General features: G+C 38.7%; 1 protein-coding gene and 1 pseudogene across 6 annotated transcripts in view; one reads left to right on the forward strand and one right to left on the reverse strand.

Annotated features, from left to right (window-relative positions):
- Positions 1-7277, reverse strand: part of DIAPH2 (diaphanous related formin 2) — a 960594-nt gene extending 953317 nt beyond the window's left edge. For 5 of the 6 annotated variants that reach the window (XM_036440044.2, XM_036440043.2, XM_036440045.2 and 2 more), the window contains exon 1: positions 6874-7277. In XM_036440044.2, coding sequence (XP_036295937.1) covers positions 6874-7005 — 132 coding nt within the window. In that variant the 5' untranslated portion in view covers positions 7006-7277. The remainder of the gene's footprint in view (positions 1-6873) is intronic. The other variant, XM_036440042.2, reaches the window with a different exon arrangement.
- A 14365-nt stretch (positions 7278-21642) lies between these two features.
- Positions 21643-22419, forward strand: LOC118720262 (annotated as a pseudogene).
- Positions 22420-24167: the final 1748 nt, after the last annotated feature.

Raw genomic sequence — 24167 nt, forward strand, 5'->3', positions numbered from 1 at the left:
CTTGTGCAAATGTTGAGTAAGAATTTTGTTTTCTATACTTCTTTCATGAGAAAGACACCGATACTCTTTTCCCCAGGCTGCTTCACGTAAGCAAGCAAGGATGGGGATTCGGTTGAGTTGTCTGTCCAAGCTATAGCCAGAGTAAACCATTTAGGTTGAAACTGATTCGGCCTGATCAGGTAAATAAGTTTTAAATTAGTACGAGTTGATTTCTTTGTATTGCTTAACATTAGTAATAAAGAGCTATGTGAAAATATGTCTGGATCTTCCTTTGCATGCATTTTTTGGGGTAATCTTCCACATGGGTATTTTCTATAAGATGCCCACTTGGATAGCAAATATATAGTCATAGTTCAAGTCACCTGGCCATCACCTTAGTTTCTTCAGGCTTGAGGCAAAAATAAAGTATCAAACAGCCAAACTCTAACAAAAGGAACTGGTCTCTTCTACATGGCAGACTGAATATAGGAATAGAAGAAAACTGGGTCTTCAATAACAATCTCTATGGTACTAGAGATAACAAGTAATATTTAGGCAAATGTGCTGATTCATGTAAATTCACATATATTATGTATGTACTATTCTCAGAGCATCCTATTTACAGTGTTCTTTGAGACCAAGTTGCAAAATAATATGATTTCACTTCAGTGACATGTTACTACTGAGAGCTAGGTGGATTACAATTATAATTGTTCCAAAAAAGAACAGAGATAGAGAGAGAGAGAGAGAGAGAGAGAGAGAGAGAGAGAGAGAGAATAATTTTACTCTTTCAGAGTACCTGAAGCATAATGACTCAGTGTTACTGCTAACTTTGACAATAAAAGTGCTAGCTTTTAAACTTACCTCTAGATCAGACCCCTTAACACGTCAGTGACTCAATTTTCTTATTTGTACAACAACAGCGTGATTCCTGACAAGAGAGGTGCCATAAATATATAATTTTTAAATGCTTCTAAATCAAAGAAAAGAGTAATCTGGTTCTTTATTTTAAAAAGTACAGTAGCAAACAAGTTACACTCACATCTTATATTCATTCAATGGAAAAAATTATTAGTAAAAGGACAGATAGAATGCACAATGCTCTAAATGGACAAAATAATTGTGGAGAGAATAAGGAATCAATAAATGTATAACCAACCATATTATGCTACTTTATCCTATATTAGAGGCCCAATGCATGAAAATTTGTGCAATAATAGGCCTTCCTTCCCCCGGCTGCCTGCACTGGCTTTCCTCTGGCACCCAAGACCTGGGCTGCTTCCCTCCTCCAGCCGCCTGCAGGCACCTGGAACCTGGCTGGCTTCCCTCCAGCCCCAACTTCATCAGGAAGGATGTCCGGAATGATGTCAAGAAGATGTCAGGTCTAATTAGCATATTACCCTTTTATTATTATAGATAATAAAAGCCTAATATGCTAAGTGTCCAGTTGGCTTTTCAACCAATCAAAGCATAATATGCTAATGATATGATAAGGCTGCTCAACCGCTTCCTATGATGTGCACTGACCACCAGGGGGCAGACAGCCGACCAGTCGCTATGATGTGCACTGAGAAGATGCTTCGACCAGTAGATGAGCTTGCTGCTGGGGTCCAGTTGATAGGGACTAAACGAGACAGGCTGCACATGCCCTGGAACCCTCCTGCAGTCCCTCCTCAGCTGGCCAACTTCCTGCATCCCTCCTTGGCCATGATCATGCACCAATGGGGTCTCTCGACCTGGCCTGTGCCCTCTCGCAATCAGGGACCCCGTAGGGGATGTTGGAGAGCTGGTTTTGGCCCGATCCCACAGGCCAGACCGAGGGACCCCACTGGTGCATGAATTCGTGTACTGGGCCTTTAGTATAATAATAATGATAGAACTATCATATTGCATGAAATCCATTGGCCATCCAACCACAATACATTTGACTCAGATAGTATAAGGGGTTAACAATAATGCTCTATATATTTGCATATAAATATACAATTTTCTAATGCTTTCTCAGTCAATTACTCTCTTTTAGCTAAACTACTTTGTGAAGCAAATCAGGCAGACATTATCTCAGGACTGGCAGCTATTAATGAAAAGGTTCAAACTTCTGGGGTTAAATGGCTCATCAGAGATCACAAGCAAATAAAAGACTTGACAAACACTGGAACTCAGGTCATTTGGCCCTCTATTCAGTACTCTTGGCCAATAATATAAAGACTACTAATAACAATAAAATCTTACTTGGATCATCATCCATTTTGGTACTGTTTCTCTGTGTGGAAGTTCAGGCTCTAATATCAGAATAGTCCAAACAAACAAGGGAGTAAGGATGTTCTACCAGCCAAGAAGTTTCTTGAATTTTAAAATTAGAGAAATGACACAAATGTACAGAACAATGTACAGAACAAGTTCACTTGGTGGAGTATGTACACTAAGCTTAAAAAAAAGGCTCATAAAAGTAAACACTTATTTTTTAAGCCTCTTTTTAACAATTTACACTCTCAAAATGTCTGGCCTACAGAGAAAGAATTCCCAACAAATAATAATTTACTGAGTAGGTAAAAAAAAAAAAAAAAAAAAAAAAAAAAAAAAAAAAAAAAAGGCATACAGCAGGACCCTTGCCAGAAGCACTTTAAAATGTTTGCAGATACAAGATCAGCATATAACATTCAGACTCAAAATAGCTAGGAGCTCAAAATAAAGAAAACATTCAGTAAGGTGAAGTAATCAGTGAGTGTTTAGTGGGGGGAGGGGGGAGTGAGATGCAGAAAAACATGTGGAATAAATGGATGAACTGCGATTGGAATCCAGGTCTCCAACTACAAACGTCCAATTGTTTTACACCATTCTGCTCTTCCTAATTAGTCTTCTGGCCTCCATTTCAGTACTCCTCCAAGAAATTCTCCATTGTAGTGTTTCCTACTGAAACACAGTTCTGATCGAATCAATCTCCTGTTTAAATCTCTTAAATGACTTGCTATGGCTTTCACAAAAAAAAAAAAAAAAAAAAAAAAAAAAAAAAAGCTGAACCTCTAACATGACATACAAATATGCATCATGATCTGTACTCTGTCCCTTTTCTAGTAGGCCAACCATGTGTACCCTTTGTTTCAGCCATTAACACCTGCCCACAGTTCCTTTATTGCACATGCTACTTTTTCTCTGTTTGCATATGTTATTCTTTCAAGTTAAAATGTCTTTCCCTTGCCTTTTTCAATTAATGGCCTATTATTCAAGCCTTGGTGCAAATGTCACCTACTATATTAGCCTTTCCTTACCACACTCCAGCATCCATTTAGATTTAGATTACTCCTCATGATGATTTCACATCCTCCTCCTATGCATGTTCCATTCATTCCTTATTACACAATTCTTTAATCCATTAATTAACTTCTCTATCTCCGTTCTTCTTCCTCCCCTTATATCACTAGCCCTAAGAATAATGCCTAGCACACCGTATATGCTCAGTAAATGTTTGTTACATAAATTAAATAAAATTCAAAATTTATTGATTAAAATTGGACAGAATTTAGCTAATTAAAAACCAATAACCAAATACTCAGAAAGTTATTTAATAACCACAAAATTAACTTGTTACTTCAGGTTACTAACTTAACTCTACTATCAAAGGGAAAAAAAGGCTTCAGGAATCATACAGAAACACAAAGTCAAAACACAAAAACACCACAGAATAATAAGCCACTCTACACTGTGTGTGTATGAGGAGTGTTAATTCTACCTTAACACTAGCCTCTCTTAATGGTTAGGTCTCTGCCTTAAACATGTGGGATTCAATCATAACCCTTCTAGAGCTCTAATTCTTGATTTCACAAAATACAGCCCATGGTTGACATCAAGATACTAATTAATCTAAGACTCATGCTATTGGATGAGATGCTACAATCTGGGCCTCACCAGATAGTTACATGAAATACAAAGCTCTACTACTAATGCATTATTCAATATATGATGAATCCCAAATAAGTTTGTCTTCATTAAAAAAGAATCAAAATAAAAGGACCACTATAAGGAGGCACAGATAAGGGTAAACAGAAGTCTTGACATGACTCTAAAAAAATTCTCACTAATACCCATCAGAAGCTGAGGATATAAAGAAAAGTATAGTTCTTCAGTATAGAAAACATGCCTGCCTTCTCCAGTTTTCAGAACAATGAGGAACTAAAATGAAAACAACAGAATCATAATCCTCAAACTTTATGAATCCACTATAGGATAGCTATTGAGTTAATTTTTCTACTTAGTGGAAACTTTCACTTTAGCTAATGCTATATTGACATTGAGTAATTAATTTCTTTTTATCCCCAGGTGAATTATCTTCAATATCAATCAGTCCTGTAGTCAGTGCTATTTCCCAATAACTTCAAGTGGAATCAACTGGCATTTCCTGTTTCCTTGCCCTTTCTCCCTTTCCCTCTCCCTTCCCCCTCCCTTTCTCCTTGCCTTTCTCCCTCTCCCCTTGCCCCCACTCTGGTCACCCAATAGTTCTTATTCTTCCATAGGGGACAAATGCCTTTGAGAAACTGATGGGGCCCAGAAAACTGCATGTATCTACCTACCTACACTCAATTTTTTTTCTGAAAATTTCAGGAGTTTAAGAACTGCTGTCCCCCACAATCATCTACACAAATAATTTCTATTACCATATGGCTCTCTTTTATAATCCCACATACAGACGAACACATGCACACAATTAAGGACTATTATACTGATTAAAAACATAATGCCCAAAATAATAACACAGTCTAGATAAAGCTTTATCTTACTAGCAATATTTTAAGAATTTCATGTTAACTTTTATCTAAAAGGCCTTTGAAGAAAATCTTGAACACTTCAATAAGACAACTCAAAATAAGAAGGCATTTATCAAAAGAAGTTTACCAAGTCTTGTTGATTGGTCAACTTGCTTGTCTCAAAATAGTGCTGAAATATTGTCCTAAATTTGCATTTCTGAACTCTGACACATCTGCTCGTAAAATCATGTAAGGCCCAAATGTTATATTTGAGAAAAAAAAAGAAAAATTCCCACTGATATTAACACTTGGATTTAAATACTTGTTCTACTACATCAAGCTATGCTCAACACCAAACAGTGTCAGCTAAGAACGGAAAGTGACACCACCTCATAACTATCTAGTTACCTTGTCGAAGCAAGTAAAACATAAAAGATAACACAGGACAAGTGGCCAAAGAGAAGAGAAGAATATAATCAAGGTGTTATTTACCAACAGGCAGAGATAAGTGCTTACACTTGGGAGCATACTTCCTAAAAGTGAAAGGTTCTTGCTGGTTGCACCAAACTATTCGTGGAAACTATCAAATCACATTTATTTTTGCTTAAACTTTTAATCACTGTTTAAACCACAGTTTTGTGCTGGGTCAAAATTAAAAGGAAATATGACCAATTTTTTTTCTTTTTTCTTTTTTTACCACAAACTGATAAGTTTCGAAATCACAACATCAGAATTTTTAAGTACATTAAACTTTGGTGATACATTCACAAAACTTTTCCAACTTTCATGACTGGTGAGGGTGCCCATTAAGCCCATATAGACAATTTACAAAGACCTTGTGACTCAGTTTCTTCACTTGTAGTTACTGGGGTAACAAGATACATCAAATAACTAAATTCTCAGTTTGCCTCAAGTTAGGGTGGAATTGATGAGACTTTCAAGTTGTCTTTTTTTTTTCTACCCAACCGGGTCCTTTCCCACATAATGGAAGGCTGTATATTTCTTGAAACTGTGACACTTTGACCACTGTTTCCCAATGTGAAAGGCAATTAAGTGGCAAGAGAAGTTACAGCAGGCACACACCAAATTGGCCAGATGCCGTAAGAAAGGCTTCAGTTAAGTCACCCTCTCCTTCCTAATGATAATCAAGTTGCTGGTTAAAACTGAAAACTAGATGAGCAACATGTGGCTCGTGCTTCCGAGCTAGACTAACAACGTTAAGACAGGAGTATCTGCTGGATTTTGTGCAGGCAAACCGTTTCCCCTCACGCCACCCGAATTAGAAAGTTTACCAAAAAAGAGGAACCCGTTTCACTGATGAGTAGAGGGAACTCTAGTATTTCCCAATGCAATACCGGGCCTATAGATTTCATTCCTCTGCACATGAAGTCAGTGGCAGGAAATGGACTGCCACTGGTTCACACACTCAGGACGGTGGGATGTGGGCTGACTGCCTCTGAGAGTTCTGAACCAACTAAGTGGAAGCGCTGGCTGCCTCCGCCTATCACACAGACACTTGGTGGTACCTCACCCAGCCTCCCACTCCCACGCTCCCCCCACTCTTCCACAGAAATGTTTCTTGGGAGAGCACATGGAGAGGCGGGGGGGGAGGGGGGCTCACATAGGCGTCTCAGATTTCTGGTAAAGTGGAAAAACTGGGGGGAGGGGGGCTGTGTTGTGTTTTTTGTTTCGTGGGGTTTTTTTATTTAGTAAGTCTGTGGGTGGGCTCCCAAGTTGGACTGCGGGGGAGGGCGGTTTCCCAGCCCAGACCCTAAAAAGGAACCTTAGAAGCAAAACCCAGCAACTGACAGGAGTGGTAAGGGAACAGAATCGCGCGAAGAAGGTTTGTGCCCACAAGTCAGACAAATAACACACCCTGCCCAGTACTCGGGGTCTCCCCAAGTTGGGGTGGGGCCTTTCTCCTTCCCAGGCTGACACGAGTGAGAAAGGGGTTAAGTGGAGAAGGGGGTGCTCTTCCGCCCCCACGCCGTCTCCGCGCCTCGGCGTGGCCGCTCGGAGCGGCTCCCCGAGTTGCACAGCGAGGTCGCGGTCACCCTTGGGAGGGGGCCCCGGGTGCTCCCGCGCTCAACGGCAGGAGGATCCCGGGGCTCTCGCTGTCCCCAAGGCCGGCGGGGGCTGCGGGAGCACTCACCAATTTAGGTTTGTTTTTCGTTTCCTCTTCGTTGGTGGCCCGGCTCCCCACGCTCCGCTTGTTGCTCCGGCCCCCACTGGGCTCCTCGCCGCCGCCTCCCGCTCCCGACGCCGCCGCCCCGGGCTGCTCCATCTTTCTCCGGCCCTGTCACCTGCGCCCTGTCACCCCACCTCGCCTCCACTGAGGAAGCCCCTCGGGGTGGTCCCGCGGCCCCGCGCGGATTCGGGTGCACCTCTCCCCGGGAAGGCGTGTGTCTGTCTAGGGAGCAGCAGATCTCAGGCCCTTGGGACTCCGGGATCCCAGGCACCCCTGACGCCACACGCCGTTGCCACTACTCTGCGCCGGGGCAAGCCCTGCCCCTGAGCAGCTGCAATTACCACTACCGCCGCCGCCCTCAGGGCGGTGTTTAGGGTGGAGAAGTGCGTGCCTATCTCTTTAAGAGGCCTCCACACACGTGATTCATCAAAGTGCCCGCAGTCAGCGCCTGGGCGCCGAGAACTGCTTCCTACTCCCCGTGCCAGCCGCCTGGCCACTGCCACTGAGCATGCCCGGCGCGGTGACCTGGCCCCCAAGGAGAGGACTCTAAGCTGTGGTTAAGCACTGATTTCACGTCCAAGGGGCCTTGCGTGGGAAATGGGAGGGAACTAGTCCAGAGAGCGGAGGTGTAGCCCATTTTAGAGATAGGGAAACTGAGGTCTGTGAGGATTCACGTGTGAGTTTCACTGCAGAATCTACCTGAGTAACAGCTTTCACTGGTGTGGGCCAGAGCACCTTCCCTGGGCAATGGCCTTGCTGGGGGTAAAGGGGTGTCCTTCTATGCCCTGTGGGAGGGGTTGTTTGGCAAGGCAACCGGCATCCCTTAGAGCCCTGATGAATTGCCTATACTAGAGGGTCAAAGTGGAAAGAGCAGGTACTTTCTATTGCCATGACTGCATGGCGCCAAAACAATCCTCTTTCTTTATTCCCATGCTGCTGGATTGTAGAAGCTGCAGGCACCTGCCACTTAACCCCCAAGTGGATGTAAGGCTTTTGAACCACAGCACCTATAGAGAGCGAACAATTGGATTGGGTGCTATTCCTGGCTTCCTGAACTATTTTAATGTAGGGTTGTTGTGGTGAGTGAAAATGGTCACGTGTTTCCAAACTTTGTTTAAAATGTAAACCTCTCTAGACAAATGCTGGGTGTTTTTGTGCAGCAGCAGCAGGGCACTGCCAGTATTGTTAGTCATTAAACCTTGAGTTGTCAGGAAGAGGCCCACGCAATATTTTTCCATCCCTTTTTAACAGAGCCCTTTAATAAAAATAATGTTCGAACTAAGAACATTCAAGGGGCAGAGCAGAGTTTGAATGAACCACAGTCATAGAATGAAAGCACATTATGCTAAGGAAGCTACATGAAATGTTAAGTTCAGATACCAAGTCTAAGCATGTCCTTATGCCTGTCACTCTGATCTCTCCAGGATATGACTCCTTTTGCCCTTCTCCCCTTCCACCTAAATTCAATTCTGCTGAATCTATTTTTTATGAAAATATTTATTGAGTGCATTAGAATAAATTGGACTATGCTATAGGCTGATGAAGCAATTAACTTGGATAGTAGAGTGAAAAGAAAGTTAGTTATCAACAGTTTTAATCCCTATGCTGCCATTAGCTATCTTCTTAATCATGCTGATGGTAAACTACGCAGGGACAGCATAGAAGAGGGAATGCAAGCTCCCAAAGAGGGTGGACAGGAAGCCCTATGTTAAATTTGGTTTGTTGACGTTCCTCTTTGACTTAAATTTTGATGTATATTTAGAATTTGACGTACTACACATGTGCGTGCATGCACACACATGATTTAAATTTCTTAAATGTCTCCCCACTGAAAAGTTGCATAAAAATGAATGCTGCAAAAAGATGTGACCTGTTTGTCCAATGCTTTCACGTAATTCCTGTTTGAGAAATACAGATATTGGCTGTTGCTGGGAGGTTTTCAAGCTCAAATGTTGCCCCCCCCCCAGGCCGGTTTGGCTCAGTGGATAGAACATCAGCCCTTGGACTGAAAGGTTTCAGGTTCGATTTTGGTCATGGGCACATACCTCAGTTGCAGGCTCGATCCCTGGCCCTGGTTGGGGTGTGTGTGTGAAGCAAGCAATTGATGTGTCTCTCTCACATTGATGTTTCTCTCTGTCTCTCCCCTCTCTTCCTTTCTCTCTAAAAATCAATGGAAAAAATGTCCTCAGGTGAGACTAATAAAACAAAAACAGATGCTCAGTAATCTACTCAGTAAGACCTTTACTGAACTCCTTAGAGTACACCAGGTGATATAAAAAGTGCGGTGGGTTATACAGATGAAGCCCACATTGTTTTTGCCCCTTTGAACCTTACCGCCTACTGGGAGAGGCAGACATTTACAGAGCCACACTTCAGCACAACAGATATGAACTGGGAGCCCAGGAGCACAAGAGGGAAGTACCCACTAGAACACATGTGTCAAACACAAGGCCCGCGGGCCAAATCCGTCCCGCCAGGCCTTGCAATGTGGCCCGCACCGCGCTGTCATCACTGCACTCCGCTGCGTTTCCATCACAATGACAGTTTATGACTGTTCAGTAAACCATTTGGCCCACGATTTAGGCTGGATTTTAGATTTTGGCCCCTTCTCTGATTGAGTTCGACACCCCTACACTAGAATGTCAGAGGCTCCAGAACACCTTCCCAAAGAGAATGATGTTTGAGCTGAGTCTTCAAAGTGTAAAGTCAGTAAGTACTTCTTGACAGCCTACTGAGTGTTAGGTACTGTGCGAGGTTTTGTGGGTATGCTGGTGAACAAGACAGATGTAGTTTGCTCTTACAGAACTGTCCGGCTATTGGGAGTGGTATTAAGCAAAAATATATTGATTTATTACGAAGCAAAGAAGGTGAATGAAGAACATTTTAGGCAAACAAAATAGCAATAGCATGTGAAGAGACCCTGTGGTTAAGAAATTGGGGCGTGGGGGATTGCTGTTAGCAAGAGAAGCAAAGCACATAAGCAGCTCCCAGATCATGAAGGTCTGTAGCTCCCATTGGTGTGGTTTTAAAAGCGACGAAAGCATTGTAGTACAAAGACTTCTGTTTGAAGGATGAAAATAGATATAAAAATGGATTGCCATTATTTTGCATCTAAGATTGGGCTTCACCACCCTCACTCAGGCCAGGCAAAGCAACATTTAAAATCAAGTTAAAGGTACATGTAAAACATACATAATCTTCATTGGGAAAGTGAAAGACTGACCCTGATATGGCTTACACTTGACTTTATGGTGGTTATCTCAGCCCCATCTGAATTCTTGATGTTTGTTATTCAGCATTTTGCTCTAATTAATTACAAAGGAACACCCTTCCTTCAGGCATCAGGGTCATTGGCCTCTCTTGGAAGTTGATACACAAAGGAGCCACTGCTCTCCTGCAAGAACACTGTGTCCACTGATTAGAACCAGGCACCACACCAAGTGCACTCCCGAAGCTGCTCTGACTGCAGCTGCGTTTCTTGATTTTTACTTTTCTGAGACACAAGTAAGCTCATGGATGGAGAGACAACTTTTCTCAGGTGCTGAAGAAAGAAGGAGGTTACCACTGTCAGTTGGGATACCAAACATGTATGTTAGAGCCACTGATCTTTTGGTCTCTCCGTCTGGCCTCTCATGAGGCTAGCACCCAGTGAATACTAAAAAGCCAGCCCTGGGAGAAAAGAAGGATAAAAGGCTGTTAGGCTGTAGTTATTTTCAAATTGATCTTAGACCATCGACCCAGAGGTTTCTAATGATCCTTCTCCTGGCTTTCTGTGTCTCCCTTCTGCTGCGTGTTCTCATCTAAACAACCTGGGCCATTAATAGAGAAATTGAAGGAAATGGGGATTAAACAAATATGAGAAGTAACCACCTTCAATGTCATGGAAAAATATTTATGAATAAAAGGTTGCCTAAAATTAACAAGTATTTATTAAGTATGTGCTATATAGCCAGCACCACACTAGATATCCAGCAGATAAAAAAGTACCAGACATTCTACGATATTGTTACATGTGTCTTCCTAAAAAAATCTCTTGTTCAGCAAGATTGCACACTAAAAATAACAGGACTTCTGGGGGAAGTATGGTCAGGAAACATCATTTAAATCCAATGCAACTAATCAGAGCACTAATGGAACCAATAACTATTCTAATGAACACACTCACGAGATTACATCTCCACTGGCTTTTGTATCTACCATCACAGTCATCAATGCTCAGTAATCTTCTTGCTTCCTCTTTCCCAATGTGGGTCCTCAAAGGTAGTCACTTTGAATAGATGTCATTTTCATCAGAAATTACAATCTAACTGAGGAGGGCCCAACTTTTAAAAAATGCATAGTGAAAAGTCTTCACAGCTTCATTATCAATACTCACAGCTTCATCACATAGTCTAATGTTGTGGAAATTTCAGTTGTTGAAGCCATTAAACCAGTCACACTAAAGGGGCAGAGTCCTTATGCAGAATTCTTCTCTTTTTCTAAAAGTCTTCATATATTGCTAAGACTTCTTAACTGTGAGAAAGCTTGCTCCTGATCACTGCAAAATTAAAAATGCTAAGAAAATTTATCCATGAACCAACCAGCTGAACTTATTTTGATGTCATTCTTCTATTTACCAATCGCTAATGTGCTATTCCTGGTACATAAACACTTACAGTGGGTCAGACTGTAAAATGTAAAATCTCTGCCATTCATAGATACCAAATCTAGTCTAGAAAACAAATAAGAAAACAAATGTGGGGGACAGTAAGAGGGAATTAGTTGACTAACTCGGAGGTACTGACTCTAAATTGGACATAATATGGGGAAGGGGTAAGGAAGTTTTCAAGGAGGATGTAAAACTTGAGTTCATGAGCTATAAGCAGAAATCAGATTTGAATGGGAAAAGCAAATAAAGGAAGCAAGGAAAAGACAACGCATGGAATGGCCTGGAGACAATGCCAAAGGATAACGTTGAGAGGCCCCAGGGCTTAACTGGAATGGTGAGAACATAGATGTTGAATAATAGTAGGAAGCATGGTTATCCCCATAGAATTTTCCTGCTATGTGATCAAATTTGAATGTAAGATTCAGCAGTAGTCACTGATAAGGATCTTTAGCAGGAATGTTATAAAATAGAGAAGTTATTTTAAGGAGCTGGTCTGGCAGAATAATTGTCTCTGCAGAAGATTGTCAAGCTTAGTCTTTCTTAGTACAGGTTAATTTTTTCTAAATAAAACTCTTCATAGAACCCCAATATACACAGCAGATACAAAATCAAGCTGACCTGTTTGAAATTAGCATGGAGCAGAAACGATTGCCTGGCTCATGTCCACTGAGCTTCTTTCTCATCCTTTGAGGCCCCACTGCTGAACTGGAGCTAAAACTATATGAAGTCCTACTGAACAGGTCATCAGCATTTTAACTGGAGTGACCCCAAAGGAAATGAGGCTAAAGAAATAAATCCAAGAGGTTTGTAAACACACACACACAAACACACACACACACACACACACACACACACACACACACACACACACAGAGTTATATCTAGGGAACAAAGCAGGGATGAAGAGAATTACTAAAAGAAAAAGAATTACTAAAATGTTGGCCCAAGGAAATTAAAACTGAGCGGTAAACTGGGAGATATTATCTCAACAGGTGCTTGTCATTGGCAGGCAGTCAGACCTAATTAGAGCAGGACACTAATTAGGGCAGGACAAGGAAGCTAAGATTTTTCTGTAGTCACCAACAGGACAAATCCGGATAGGCAGGTAAAACAGAAGGAATTGAGTAACAGTAGGCAATGGGCAGGCAGACAGCTAACTTCTGAAGTGCAGCAGTGGAGAATAGAATCTAGACAGACTTCTGGCAAACAATAGGCAGAGGTTGAAGCATGCAGTACATAATGGGAATCTACTCTTGGGGATTGGGATTAAGAAACCAATTAGCAATCCTGTATGTGATCTGGCAAGACAGTGCTAAACAAGGCAGGACACCAGGCCTAAAGGAATTGGCCTATCAGATGAAATCCATGAAGAAAGGCAGACATGGGCAAAGAAAAATGATACTCAAGACACAGTTATTTCAACTGGTCTGTGAGATCAGAGTAGAACCAAAAGCAATAGATCCACATGATGCTGACTAAGCCACTGAAATACCGAAATACTACTCCTTAAATCCTTACTGATTAGGATCAGGACTGGTCCCAGTGGGGGAAAGTGAACAACAAGGAAACACAATAATGGTTACTTACCTGCAGGTAAAAGTTAATGTGTTCAGTTGTGATGATTACAGGGTTTGGGAAGCAGGCAGTCAAGCAGCTAAAACACAACCCTACAAAAATTAGAGACAGTAAATGCCCATTTATCCTTTGGGTGAAAGTGTTGAGACTGATAGAGACCAAGAACGGTCATGTTAACGCCTCCTATGGTTTTATACAGTATGCTGACAACCAAACCTTTCCATTGTATCTGGACAATATGCTTCTAACAAAGAACAGCCTTCCTTGTTCTACATTAACCAAAGCCCCAAAGTGATTTTCAAGAGTGATTTGACAGATTATAAATGGTAATTGTCCAATCTATACATTACTAAGAAATAGGTGCAATAATAAACAGTGAGAGAAACATTTTTAATTTGCTTGTTAAAGTATGTGGATCAAAGAAACACACATGGGTGTTTGTAGGGATGCTATTATTTTATGAAGTTGAGAGTATTTTATAATCAGTATAAGCAGTCTTTTTGAAGATGAGTATAGTTCAAAAGTGAACTATAATTATGCAATTCAGATCTATTGTCTCTTGTATTTGTGGTTTATGTTTGTTTTCTGACCTTTACAAAATATAATTAATTGCATGACAATTAAGGAACATGTGTTTGACATCTGCAAAAAACAAAAACAGGTTTTCATATCTGGTCATCAATAGTTAGGCTGGTGACTCAGTGTTTGAGTGTCGAGCTATGAACCAGGAGGTCATGGTTCAATTCCCAGTCAGGGCACATGACTGGGTTGTGGGCTCAATCCCCCATTGAGGGTATGCAAGAGGCAGCTGATCAATGATTCTCTCTCATCATTAATGTTTCTATTTCTCTCTCCTCCTTTCCTTTCTGAAATCAATATAACTATATATTTTTTAAAATACTTAGACAAGTCTTAGAAATAGGTTTATTTTTGTTTTATATATTCTCCCTTATAAATTCTAATGGCTTTATTGAGATATAATTCACATATGATACAATTCACCTTTTAATGTGTACAATTCATCAGTTTCTTGGATATTCAGAGAGTTGTACAACCATCACTGCAATCAATTTTAGAATATTTCCTCACACCAAAAAATAAACCCCTTCCTTAGAGATCACCCCTCCCCCAGCCCTGGGCAACCACTAATCCACTTTATGTCTGTAGATTTCCCTATTCTGGACATTTCACTTAAATGAAATCATACAATGTATGGTGTTTTGTCACTGGCTATTACTCAGAATAATATTTCCAAGTTTCATCCATCCCACATTAATTTTTATTTATTTATTATTACCTCTTTATTTCTTGGACACAAGTCAGTTATTTAAGCTACCTTCCCTGCTATATAGACAGTGACAAACATATACCTACTTACTATTCCAAAAAGTTGATATTTTCATATGAACTCCAATCTTGTCCCTCCTTTCCTGGCAAAAACAGGAGATTTAGGGTTTGATTTTCCCATACAATAATATAATAGAGGAATTTCTTTATGACCCAGGCCTGATATCTGATGCTATGTGGAAATAACTACAACCACCATATTAAGCCAAGTATACACTATGCACCAGAACAACTCTTGAAAGTTTATACTAATTAATTAGGTCAACACAGAAACCAATTACATTATATTTTACCTAATACAGTAGCAGAGAATATATAGATCATGCCTTAGTTTTAAGTCTTCCATTCCAACATTATTAGATGAAGCTAAAAATTCATCTACATTGGTAACAGATTTATTCAGAAGGCCTTTGAGATTTGCACATGGATTGTTTCCCATTTTTTTTCTTTTAAGCCTTAGGTTTTTATTGATTTTAGAGAGAAAGGAAGGGGGAAAGAGAATGTTTTCTTATTGAATTTAGAGAGAGAGGAAGGGAAAGAGAGAGAAGAGAAACATTGATATGAAAGAGAAACACAGATTGGATGCTTTCTGTACTCACCCTGACCGGAGATTGAACCCACAACCCAAGTATGTGCCTGACCAGGAATGGAGCCTGAAACTTTTTTGGTGTATTGAATGACTTCTCAACTAACTGAGCCATGGGGCCAAGGCTGTGAATGAATTTTTAAGAAATATTTTGGGAAAGACTTTTAGTTACTAGTGCTGGTATTTAATTTTATTTTATTTGTGTGGTTTTCTTTTTTTCCAAATAGCTCAGTAACATGGGCCTCCTGCTGCCTTCAAAACATAAAGGCTAAGGTGAGCTGTCACCACCTCAGTACTGGCAGCTTTATCTCACAGGTGTTATTATACAAAGGCAGACCTGCCTCTAAACTAGGGGTGTCGAACTCAATCAGAGAAGAGGCCAAAATCTAAAATCCAGCCTAAATCGAGGGCCGAATGGTTTACTGAACAGTCATAAACTGTCATTGTGATGGAAACGCAGCGGAGTGCAGTGATGACAACGCGTTGCGGGCCACATTGCAAGGCCTGGCGGGACGGATTTGGCCCGCGGGCCTTGTGTTTGACACATGTGCTCTAAACACTATGAACTAACCCTGATTTGCTTGAAAATGTTCATCCTTTAATCCCTAACCATGTTGTTGCTTCACACCAGGGGTGGGGAGCCTTTTTCTGCCTAGGATCATTTGGATATTTATAACATTACTCATGGGCCTTACACAATTATCAACTTAAAAATTAGCCTGCTACATTTGATCAAACATTTAATTAATTAACTCACTACTAATGCCTTTGTAGGGCCAGGCCAAATGACTTCATTGGCCTTATAATGGCCTGCGGGTGGGACAGTCCCCAACCCTGCTTTGACTTCATTGGCATCCAAAGTCAAAGATATACAGGGCTGAGTTTAGTCACAAATCTATAGAATAAAGCTTTTCCACTGCAGGCACAGCCCCATTGTATGGCCCTATGATGATTATATAACTCTTATTAGAGGAGTGCTTTTTTCCTTATCAATGATTAAATATTATGTAGGACTATCAAGTAATTAAATTGTTGTAGCTACCATATTAGAACTTACACATATAATTTGAGTTAATATTATATTAACAAATTTTGAGTAGTAACTATGTCCAGACCATGGTACTAAGGCTAGATGAACAATACAGTATTCATGGACATGTTTGTATATACTAGTAGATATATATATTAACATGATAAATTAAGGATTATCTATGTGTATATGTAGTTGCATGCTTTGTGTATGCATTTTAATATGTAAGGATATAGCTAGGCAATCCTTTACTTACTGTAATTTGCATTTTATAAACCTTTAGCATTAGAGCAGGCTTCCAGCATACAAATAAAATTATGGCAGTCAGTCTACTTTCTGGTACATTCAAAGTACTGCCCCTCCTGGCTCTTAGCTTCAACTTGGCTCTTTGGACCTAGCAAAAGAGGTGAATTGGTTGCTTCTGGTGGTTTTAGGGAAACTTGAGGCACCTGCTATTAATTCTGTACTACCAGAGAGAAGAACAAGCAGCCCCAAGGAGAGATAAGATTAAGGGGAGGTGTTACATTTATGTTTCAAAATTATCTGAGTGGGTGCTTGAAAGAAACAAGACATTTCCTGTAAGCCAGGCCCTCGAGATTTTAGCAGGGAGTATGGCTTATTCCACATTCACAGCCCTCAACTCTGCATGGAATTTCTAAAGCCAACATAAATTCATGAAGGTGAAGGATGCTATATTTTAATCTGAGTGAGAAGGTTTGTGAACTAGTCATCTTAATTTGGATCTACTCTGCTAAGAGGCTATGTGGTTATTAGTAACACAAAGTCTATAAGGAGAGGAAACTAGGCCTGGTAGAGACTCAGTATTTAAGGTCAAGGACCTGGAGGAACTAACTCATCTGCAACATTGTGGCTTGGCAGGGTCCATTGCAATGCGAGCTGTAATTGGTGTTTGAGTATCTAGTGGGGAAAGTGAGCCACGGCAGTAAGGGATCCATGCAACAAATGTCTATGTTTAGCATCAAGAAAATCAGAGCCATGAGCACATACCACAGGCCCAACAGAGTAGTTCTCATCCTGTTTCCACTAAAATTCACCTGGTGGGTGAAGATACTCTGTTCAACTCTCTGCTCATCCTCAAATCTCTACTCACTACATAATTTGGAACATGTTGCTTAATTCTACTGTGCCTCATCTTTAAAATTCATGGTGCTGATATGGGGATTGAATGAGATGACACATGCCAAATGATGAACTCAGGGCCTGCCCCAGAAAGTGCTGAATACAGTTCAGCTATTATTGTGAGGGGAAGCACGCATATGTTTACTCACCTTTTATAAGACTGCGTGACCTTGGCCAAGTAACTTTATTATGCCTTAGTTTCCTCATAAATTAAATTGAATTAAGAATAATATCTCCATTATAGGTTGCTTTGAAAATGTGATTAATTAATGCATATAAGATGCTTACTACAGTGCCTGGCACATAGTAAATAATCAATAAATATTTAACTATTATATTCTTCTTCAATGTATGTGTAATTCCCTGAACATTTTATTGAGGTATAATTGACATATAACAAACTACTTATATTTAAATGTACAATTTGATAAAATCTGTATCCCAAATAGTCAAATTCAAAGAAGCAAAGAATAGAATGGTAGATGCCAGAGGCTGGAAGAAGGTAGGAAAGGGAAGTTGCTAATCAAGAGGTATGAAATTTCAGTTATGCAAGATTAATAAGAACATTGAAATAGTGATTCCAGTTGAAATGATTTTGAGTCCAGGTAACTGCTCTGTTGAGTTTACATGTCCTGATCATTTGGGAGCAGGGGATGGAACATTAATGATACAATGAACTATAATGGAAGAACCACTTTATTATTTTATAAATGTCATTTCAGTTCTGATTTTAACAAATTTGAGTAAACCATTTTGACTCCTATGCAAAAAAATGAAATATCAATAGGTTCTAGAGATCTGCTATACAATATCATACATATATATCATAGTGTATCATACACTTAAAAATCTGTTGGGAGAGTGGATCTCATGTTAAGTGTTCTTACTAAGATAAAATAATATTTAACCCAAACTGGTTTGGCTCATGAACAGAGCATCAGCCTTCGGACTGAAAGGTCTCAGGTTCCATTCTGGTCAAGGGCATGTACCTTGGTTGCTGGCACATCCCCAGTAGGGGGTGTGCAGGAGGCAGCTGGTCAATGTTTCTCTCTCATAGATGTTTCTAGCTCTCTATCCCTCTTCCTTTCTCTCTGTAAAAATTCAATAAAATATATTTTTAAAATAAAATAATATTTAAAAATACATATGTATATAACCTTATGCAACTATTTCTTCAATCAAGAAAATGAACATATACACCAACACCAAAAAGTTCCTTTTACTCCTATGTAGCTCCTTTCTTCTACCCTAGCTTTGTCCCAAGCAAAGACTCATCCACTTTCTGTCACTGTAGATTAGTATCCATTTTATACAGTTGTATGTAAATAAAATCATATGGTATGTACTATTTTATTTGGCTTATTTTATTCAGAATATTTATTTTGAGATTAATCTATGTTGTTTTACTTTTATTGCTGAGTAGTCCATTGTATGAATATACCACAGTTTATGTACTAAAGTATAAGTCTGTATATACATAGGCTTTTGTTTCTTTTGAGAGACTACCTAGGAGTGGAAGTTACTGGGCTATAGGTTGATGTATATTTAAGTTAAGAAACTACCAAAATTATGGTGCATCCATATAATAGAACCACTAAGTAATGGTTAAATAATTAATATGCAAAAAGGCAAAAATTAATCTCCAAATAATTAAACTGAATGAACAAATCTGACAGGAAATAGTATATATAATATGGTTCCATTTTTATAATATTCTTGAGAATACAAAATAATCTGCAGTGACAGATAGGAATCAATGGATGTCTGGGAATCAGGGAAGGGAGGCTCAGGGTTAGAGGGACGGATTAAAGAGGGATGAGGGGATCTGCTGGGGCTGAGGTATATGTTAATTATCTTAATTGTTGGGGTAGTTTCACAAGTATGTGAATAAATAATAAGTATAAAATTATACTTTTATTTATTTACTAGTGACCTGGTACATGGATTCATGCACATTGAAAGGAAATTAATTAGAAGAAAGATTTGAGTGGTAATTACATTAATACAAAAAATTACATGTCAAAATAGTATATATAATATAGTATCATAAAATTGAAACATGCCTGTGATTGGTGCCAGTGATAGCTTTATATGTATCTCCCATACGCAACTCAATATTTATTTTTCATTGCCAGTGTGGTCAGGTGGTTGGACCGGCATATGGTAGGTCACTTAGCCTTTTATATATATAGAATATTATTTAATCTTTCTTGTTGAAAGTATTACATATGACCTCCTTTCCCCCCATGGACCCTTTCTAGATATATACAATTTATTTTCTGTCAACAATGCCTCAATAGAGCTGTTAAAAAATGTTATGAATAAAAATATTTTGTAGATATAAAAAAAAAAAAAAACTTGCCAAACTGTTTTCCAAAGAAGTTATATCAGATCATATTCCCAAAAGCAATTTATAAAGTTTCAGTTGTTCTATATTCTTGGCAATACTTGTTAAGGCCATTCTTTTAAAATTTTAGCTACTATGGTATCTCATGGTTTTAACTTATATTTCCCTAATGACTAATGGTGTTGAGCATCTTTTCACATATTTATTACCAATTTAAATATATTTTGGAAGTGTCTGCTTAAATATTTATTTTTAATTGGATTGATGGTTTTTTCATTATTGTATTATGAATGCAAATCTTTTATCAGATATATGCTTTGAAAATATTTTCTTCTAACTTATGACTTGTTTTCTCATTCTCTTAACTGTCTTTTGAAAAGCAGAGGTTTTTAGTTTTGATGAATTCCAATTTGCTAAATTTTATTTTATGGACTGTACTATATATTAGATATGCTATCTAAGAAATTTGTGACTATCTCAAGTTCCCCAAAATTTTCTGCTCTGTTTCCTTTCATAAATGTTATAGTTTTGGATTCAATTGTTTTTTCCATATAGACAATGATGTCTTCAGCAAATAATGACAGCTTTACCTAATCTTTTGCCATCTGTATGTATTTACTTATCATGCTGGATAGCAAAAGTTAGAACTACTAGTAATAATGTTGAATAAAAGTGGCTAGAGTTGGATTTTGTCAGTTTTCTGAGTTCAAAATTTAGTAGAAAGCTATAGTAACCAAGACTTTGTGGTACTATCATAAAAATAAACCAGAAATACATCAATCACTTATCGTTAATTGATTTTGGATAAGGAAGCTATTTAATGGGATATAGTATTTTCAACAAGTTGTACTGAGTCAACTGGGTATACACATGAAGAAGAATGTGTATCTATACCTCACATCATATATAAAAATTAACTCAAAATGGATCAAACATCTAAGTGGAAAAACTAAATGTATAAAACTCATAAGAATAAACATAGCTGTAAACATTTCTGACTTTGGTTTCTTATGTATAACAAAAGGACAAACAACCAAAATTAAAAAAAAATTAAACTTCATTAAAATTAAATACTTTTGTGCTTTAAAGAACACCATCAAAAAGTGAAAAGATAACCAACAGAAAAGATTTGCAACCAAAACCGGTTTGGCTCAGTGGACAGAGTGGACTGAAGGTCTCAGGTTCGATTCCAGTCAAGGGCATGTACCTTGGTTGAGGGCACATCTTCAGTAGGGGGTATGCAGGAGGCAGCTGATCGATGTTTCTCTCCCATAGATGTTTCTAACTCTCTATCCCTCTCCCTTCCTCTCTGTAAAAATCAATAAAATATATTTTTTAAAAAGAAAAAAATTTGCAAATCATATATCTGGTAAGGATTAGTATTTAGAATTTATAAAGAGCTCTTAGAACTCAACAATGAAAAGACAAACAATCCAATGTAAAAAAAAAAAAGGGGGGGGGTTTTAATAAACATTTCTCAAAAGAAGACATGGAAATGGGCAATAAAATCATGAAAAGATGCTCAGTATCATTAGCCATTAAGGAAATACAAGTCAAACCCACAAGGAGATATCACTTTATACTCACTATGATGGCTATAATTGAGAAAATGGAAAATAACAAATGTTGGCAAGGAAGTAGAGAAATTGGAACTCTCATACAGAGCTGGTAAGAATGTAAAATGGTGCAGCTGCTTTGAAAAACAGTTTGACAGTTTTTTAAGAAGTTAAACAGAGTTTCCATATGACTCAGCAATTTCACTTTTTTTTTTTTTTTTTTTTTTTTGGCAATTTCAATCTTACATAACCAAGAGAACAGAAAACATGCCCTCACAAAAACTTTTATGCAAATATTCATGCCACCATTATTCTTAATAGTCAAAAGATTAAAATAACCCAAATTTTCATCAAATTATGAATGGATAAATGAAATGTGTTAGATCCATACAATGGATATTATTCAGCCATATTAAGTAAAGAACTGACTCATTTTACCATGTGGATGAATCTTGAAAGCACTATGCTAAGTGAAAGAAGCCTGTCACAAGAAAGTCTGCTGCAATGGATGTGGTTGGCCTGGGGCTGAGGAGGCTGCAAACATGCCGAAGTCCAAGATCTCCATTCTGGGCTTACTGGTCTGTGGGGAAATCCTCAACGACAGTTCAGTTTTTTGAAGGCCAATTTGTTGACTCCTACCATCCAGCCATAAAAAACACTTTTACAAAATTGATCATAGTAAATGGACAAGAATATCATGTTCATCTTGTAGACACGGCTGGGCAAGATGAATATCCCATCTTTCCTCAGACGTACTCCATAGATATTAATGTTATACTCTTGTGTATCAATCAAAAGTTTTTAGGTGATTAAAGTTATCCATGGCAAATTGTTGGATGTGGTGGGGAAAGTGCAAATACCTGTTATGTTGGTTGAGAATAGAAAAGACCTACATACAGAAAGGGTGATCAGTTGCGAAGAAGGGATAGCGTTAGCAGTATCTTGAAAGGCAGCTTTTTTTGGAATCTTCTGCTAAAGAGTATAAACTGCTGTTGATGTTTTCTGAAGGATAATTTTGGAGGCAGAAAACATTGATGGGGCTGCTTCCCAAAGAACGTCTTCTTGCTTGGTGATATAATTTCACTGCAGGACTTGAGGACCCTGGGACCCATCCTGCCTGTAGATGCAAACTCCCTGTCATCCTCGAAGATAAGCTCTGCTTCATATTTTCTTGTTAACCTGAAAGATTTATTTGGATCAGAGCTTTTTCCCACCTGCCTCCCTTTCAGATTATGTTGAACTCTGTCCACCTGAGTTCACTTCCACTTTCAAATTTTAACTAATAGGCCCTGGCTGGTTTGGCTCAGTGGCTAGAAGGGTCCGGCCTGTAGACCGAAGGGTCCCGGTCTGATTCCAGTCAAGGGCATGTACCTTGGTTGCAGGCTCCTCCCCTGCCTGGGCCCTGGTCCGGGCTCCAATAGAAAGCAACCAATCAATGTGTTTCTCTCACATTAATGTTTCTCTCTGTTTTTCCCTCTCTCTCTCTCTCTCTCCCACTCTCTCTAAAAACGAATGGAATAATATCCTCAGTTGAGGATTAACAACAAATTTTAAATATTCATATTTTAAATTTACATATTATATTTTTTAATAATATTATGACCTAGAATTTTATCAGCATTAATTTTTAAGTGTAGTTTGATATTTAAAATGATGTAATCATCAAAGATGCATTTTGTTATGCTACTATTAACTAGGCTTCCATATATCAGTGTTTATTTCATTGAATTAAATGATACTTGTAATAAAATAGCTGCAAACCTTAAAAAAAAAAGTCACATGTATGATTCCATTTACATGAAGTTTCCAGAATAAACAAATACACATAGACAAAAGGAGATTAGTGATTCCCAGGGGCTTGGGGAAGGAGGATGGAGAGTAGTGACTGCTAGTGGGTATGAGGTGTATGTATGTATGTATGTATGTATTGGTATCTTTTCAGTACAGGCTTTATTTTATTTTTTTACTTTATTTTTATTGATATGAGATTTATTGTTCAGATGATGGAAATATCCTGGAATTATAGAGTGGTGATGGTTGCACAATTGTGTGAATATACTCATAACCACTGAATTGTATACTTTAAAAAGGTTGTGGCATGTGAATTATATCTCAATTTATAAAAAGACTTTTTGTATAATGAAGAGCCAGGGAAAGCAGAGATAGTGTTTCCTTCCAGAGATTGCTGCCCATTATAAATAATAAATTCAGAATTCCTTTTTTACAGTGCACCCCCTTGCGTGGGCAAGTTTCTTCTAGGCCTCCTTGCATCACCCTGTGGGAACTGGGGCTCAGGCAACTGGTACAAATGTTAAAACTCTATTAACTGCTCCTGTTGATACTAATAAACTGTCTTTTGTCTCTGATCCTGGGGTCATGTGTCTTTTGCCACCATCTATGATATTGTGACTGGCAAACTTGTTAACTTATACAAAAGGTAAAATATTAGATTTTTCATTTACAATGGCCATAAAACTTAGTTCAACTTTCTCATTTTACACATTTCAAAGCTAAATCAAATATCCATGTTTTTCATTTCAGGAAAGCCTGGAAAGAAAAAAATAAATAGGAAGTAAAAATTGGTTTATTTTTTTTAAATATATTTTATTGATTTTTTACAGAGAAGAAGGGAGAGAGATAGAGAGCTAGAAACATCGATGAGAGAGAAATATCGACCAGCTGCCTCTTGCACACCCCCTAACAGGGATGTGCCCGCAACCGAAGTATATGCCCCTGACCGGAATCGAACCTGGGACCTTTCAGTCCACAGACCGACGCTCTACCACTGAGCCAAACCAGTCTCGGCAAAAATTGGTTTATTTATGGAATGGCTTATTAAACCTTGACAAGTTTGTCCTTAAGTTGTTAGCATTTGTTATGCCATATGTCTTCTTGTGTGTTACACCCATATTAGAGTACCATTTTAAATATGCAATTCCAAAGCATATTCTTTGACTTTTTCTTGGTGGTATTTGCTGACCTAAAACCTTCTTTTCTTATTCCTAATAACATCTTTGAAGGACTAATGA

Source organism: Pipistrellus kuhlii, unplaced genomic scaffold (assembly GCF_014108245.1).
Source record: "Pipistrellus kuhlii isolate mPipKuh1 unplaced genomic scaffold, mPipKuh1.p scaffold_m20_p_16, whole genome shotgun sequence".
Taxonomy (NCBI): domain Eukaryota; kingdom Metazoa; phylum Chordata; class Mammalia; order Chiroptera; family Vespertilionidae; genus Pipistrellus; species Pipistrellus kuhlii.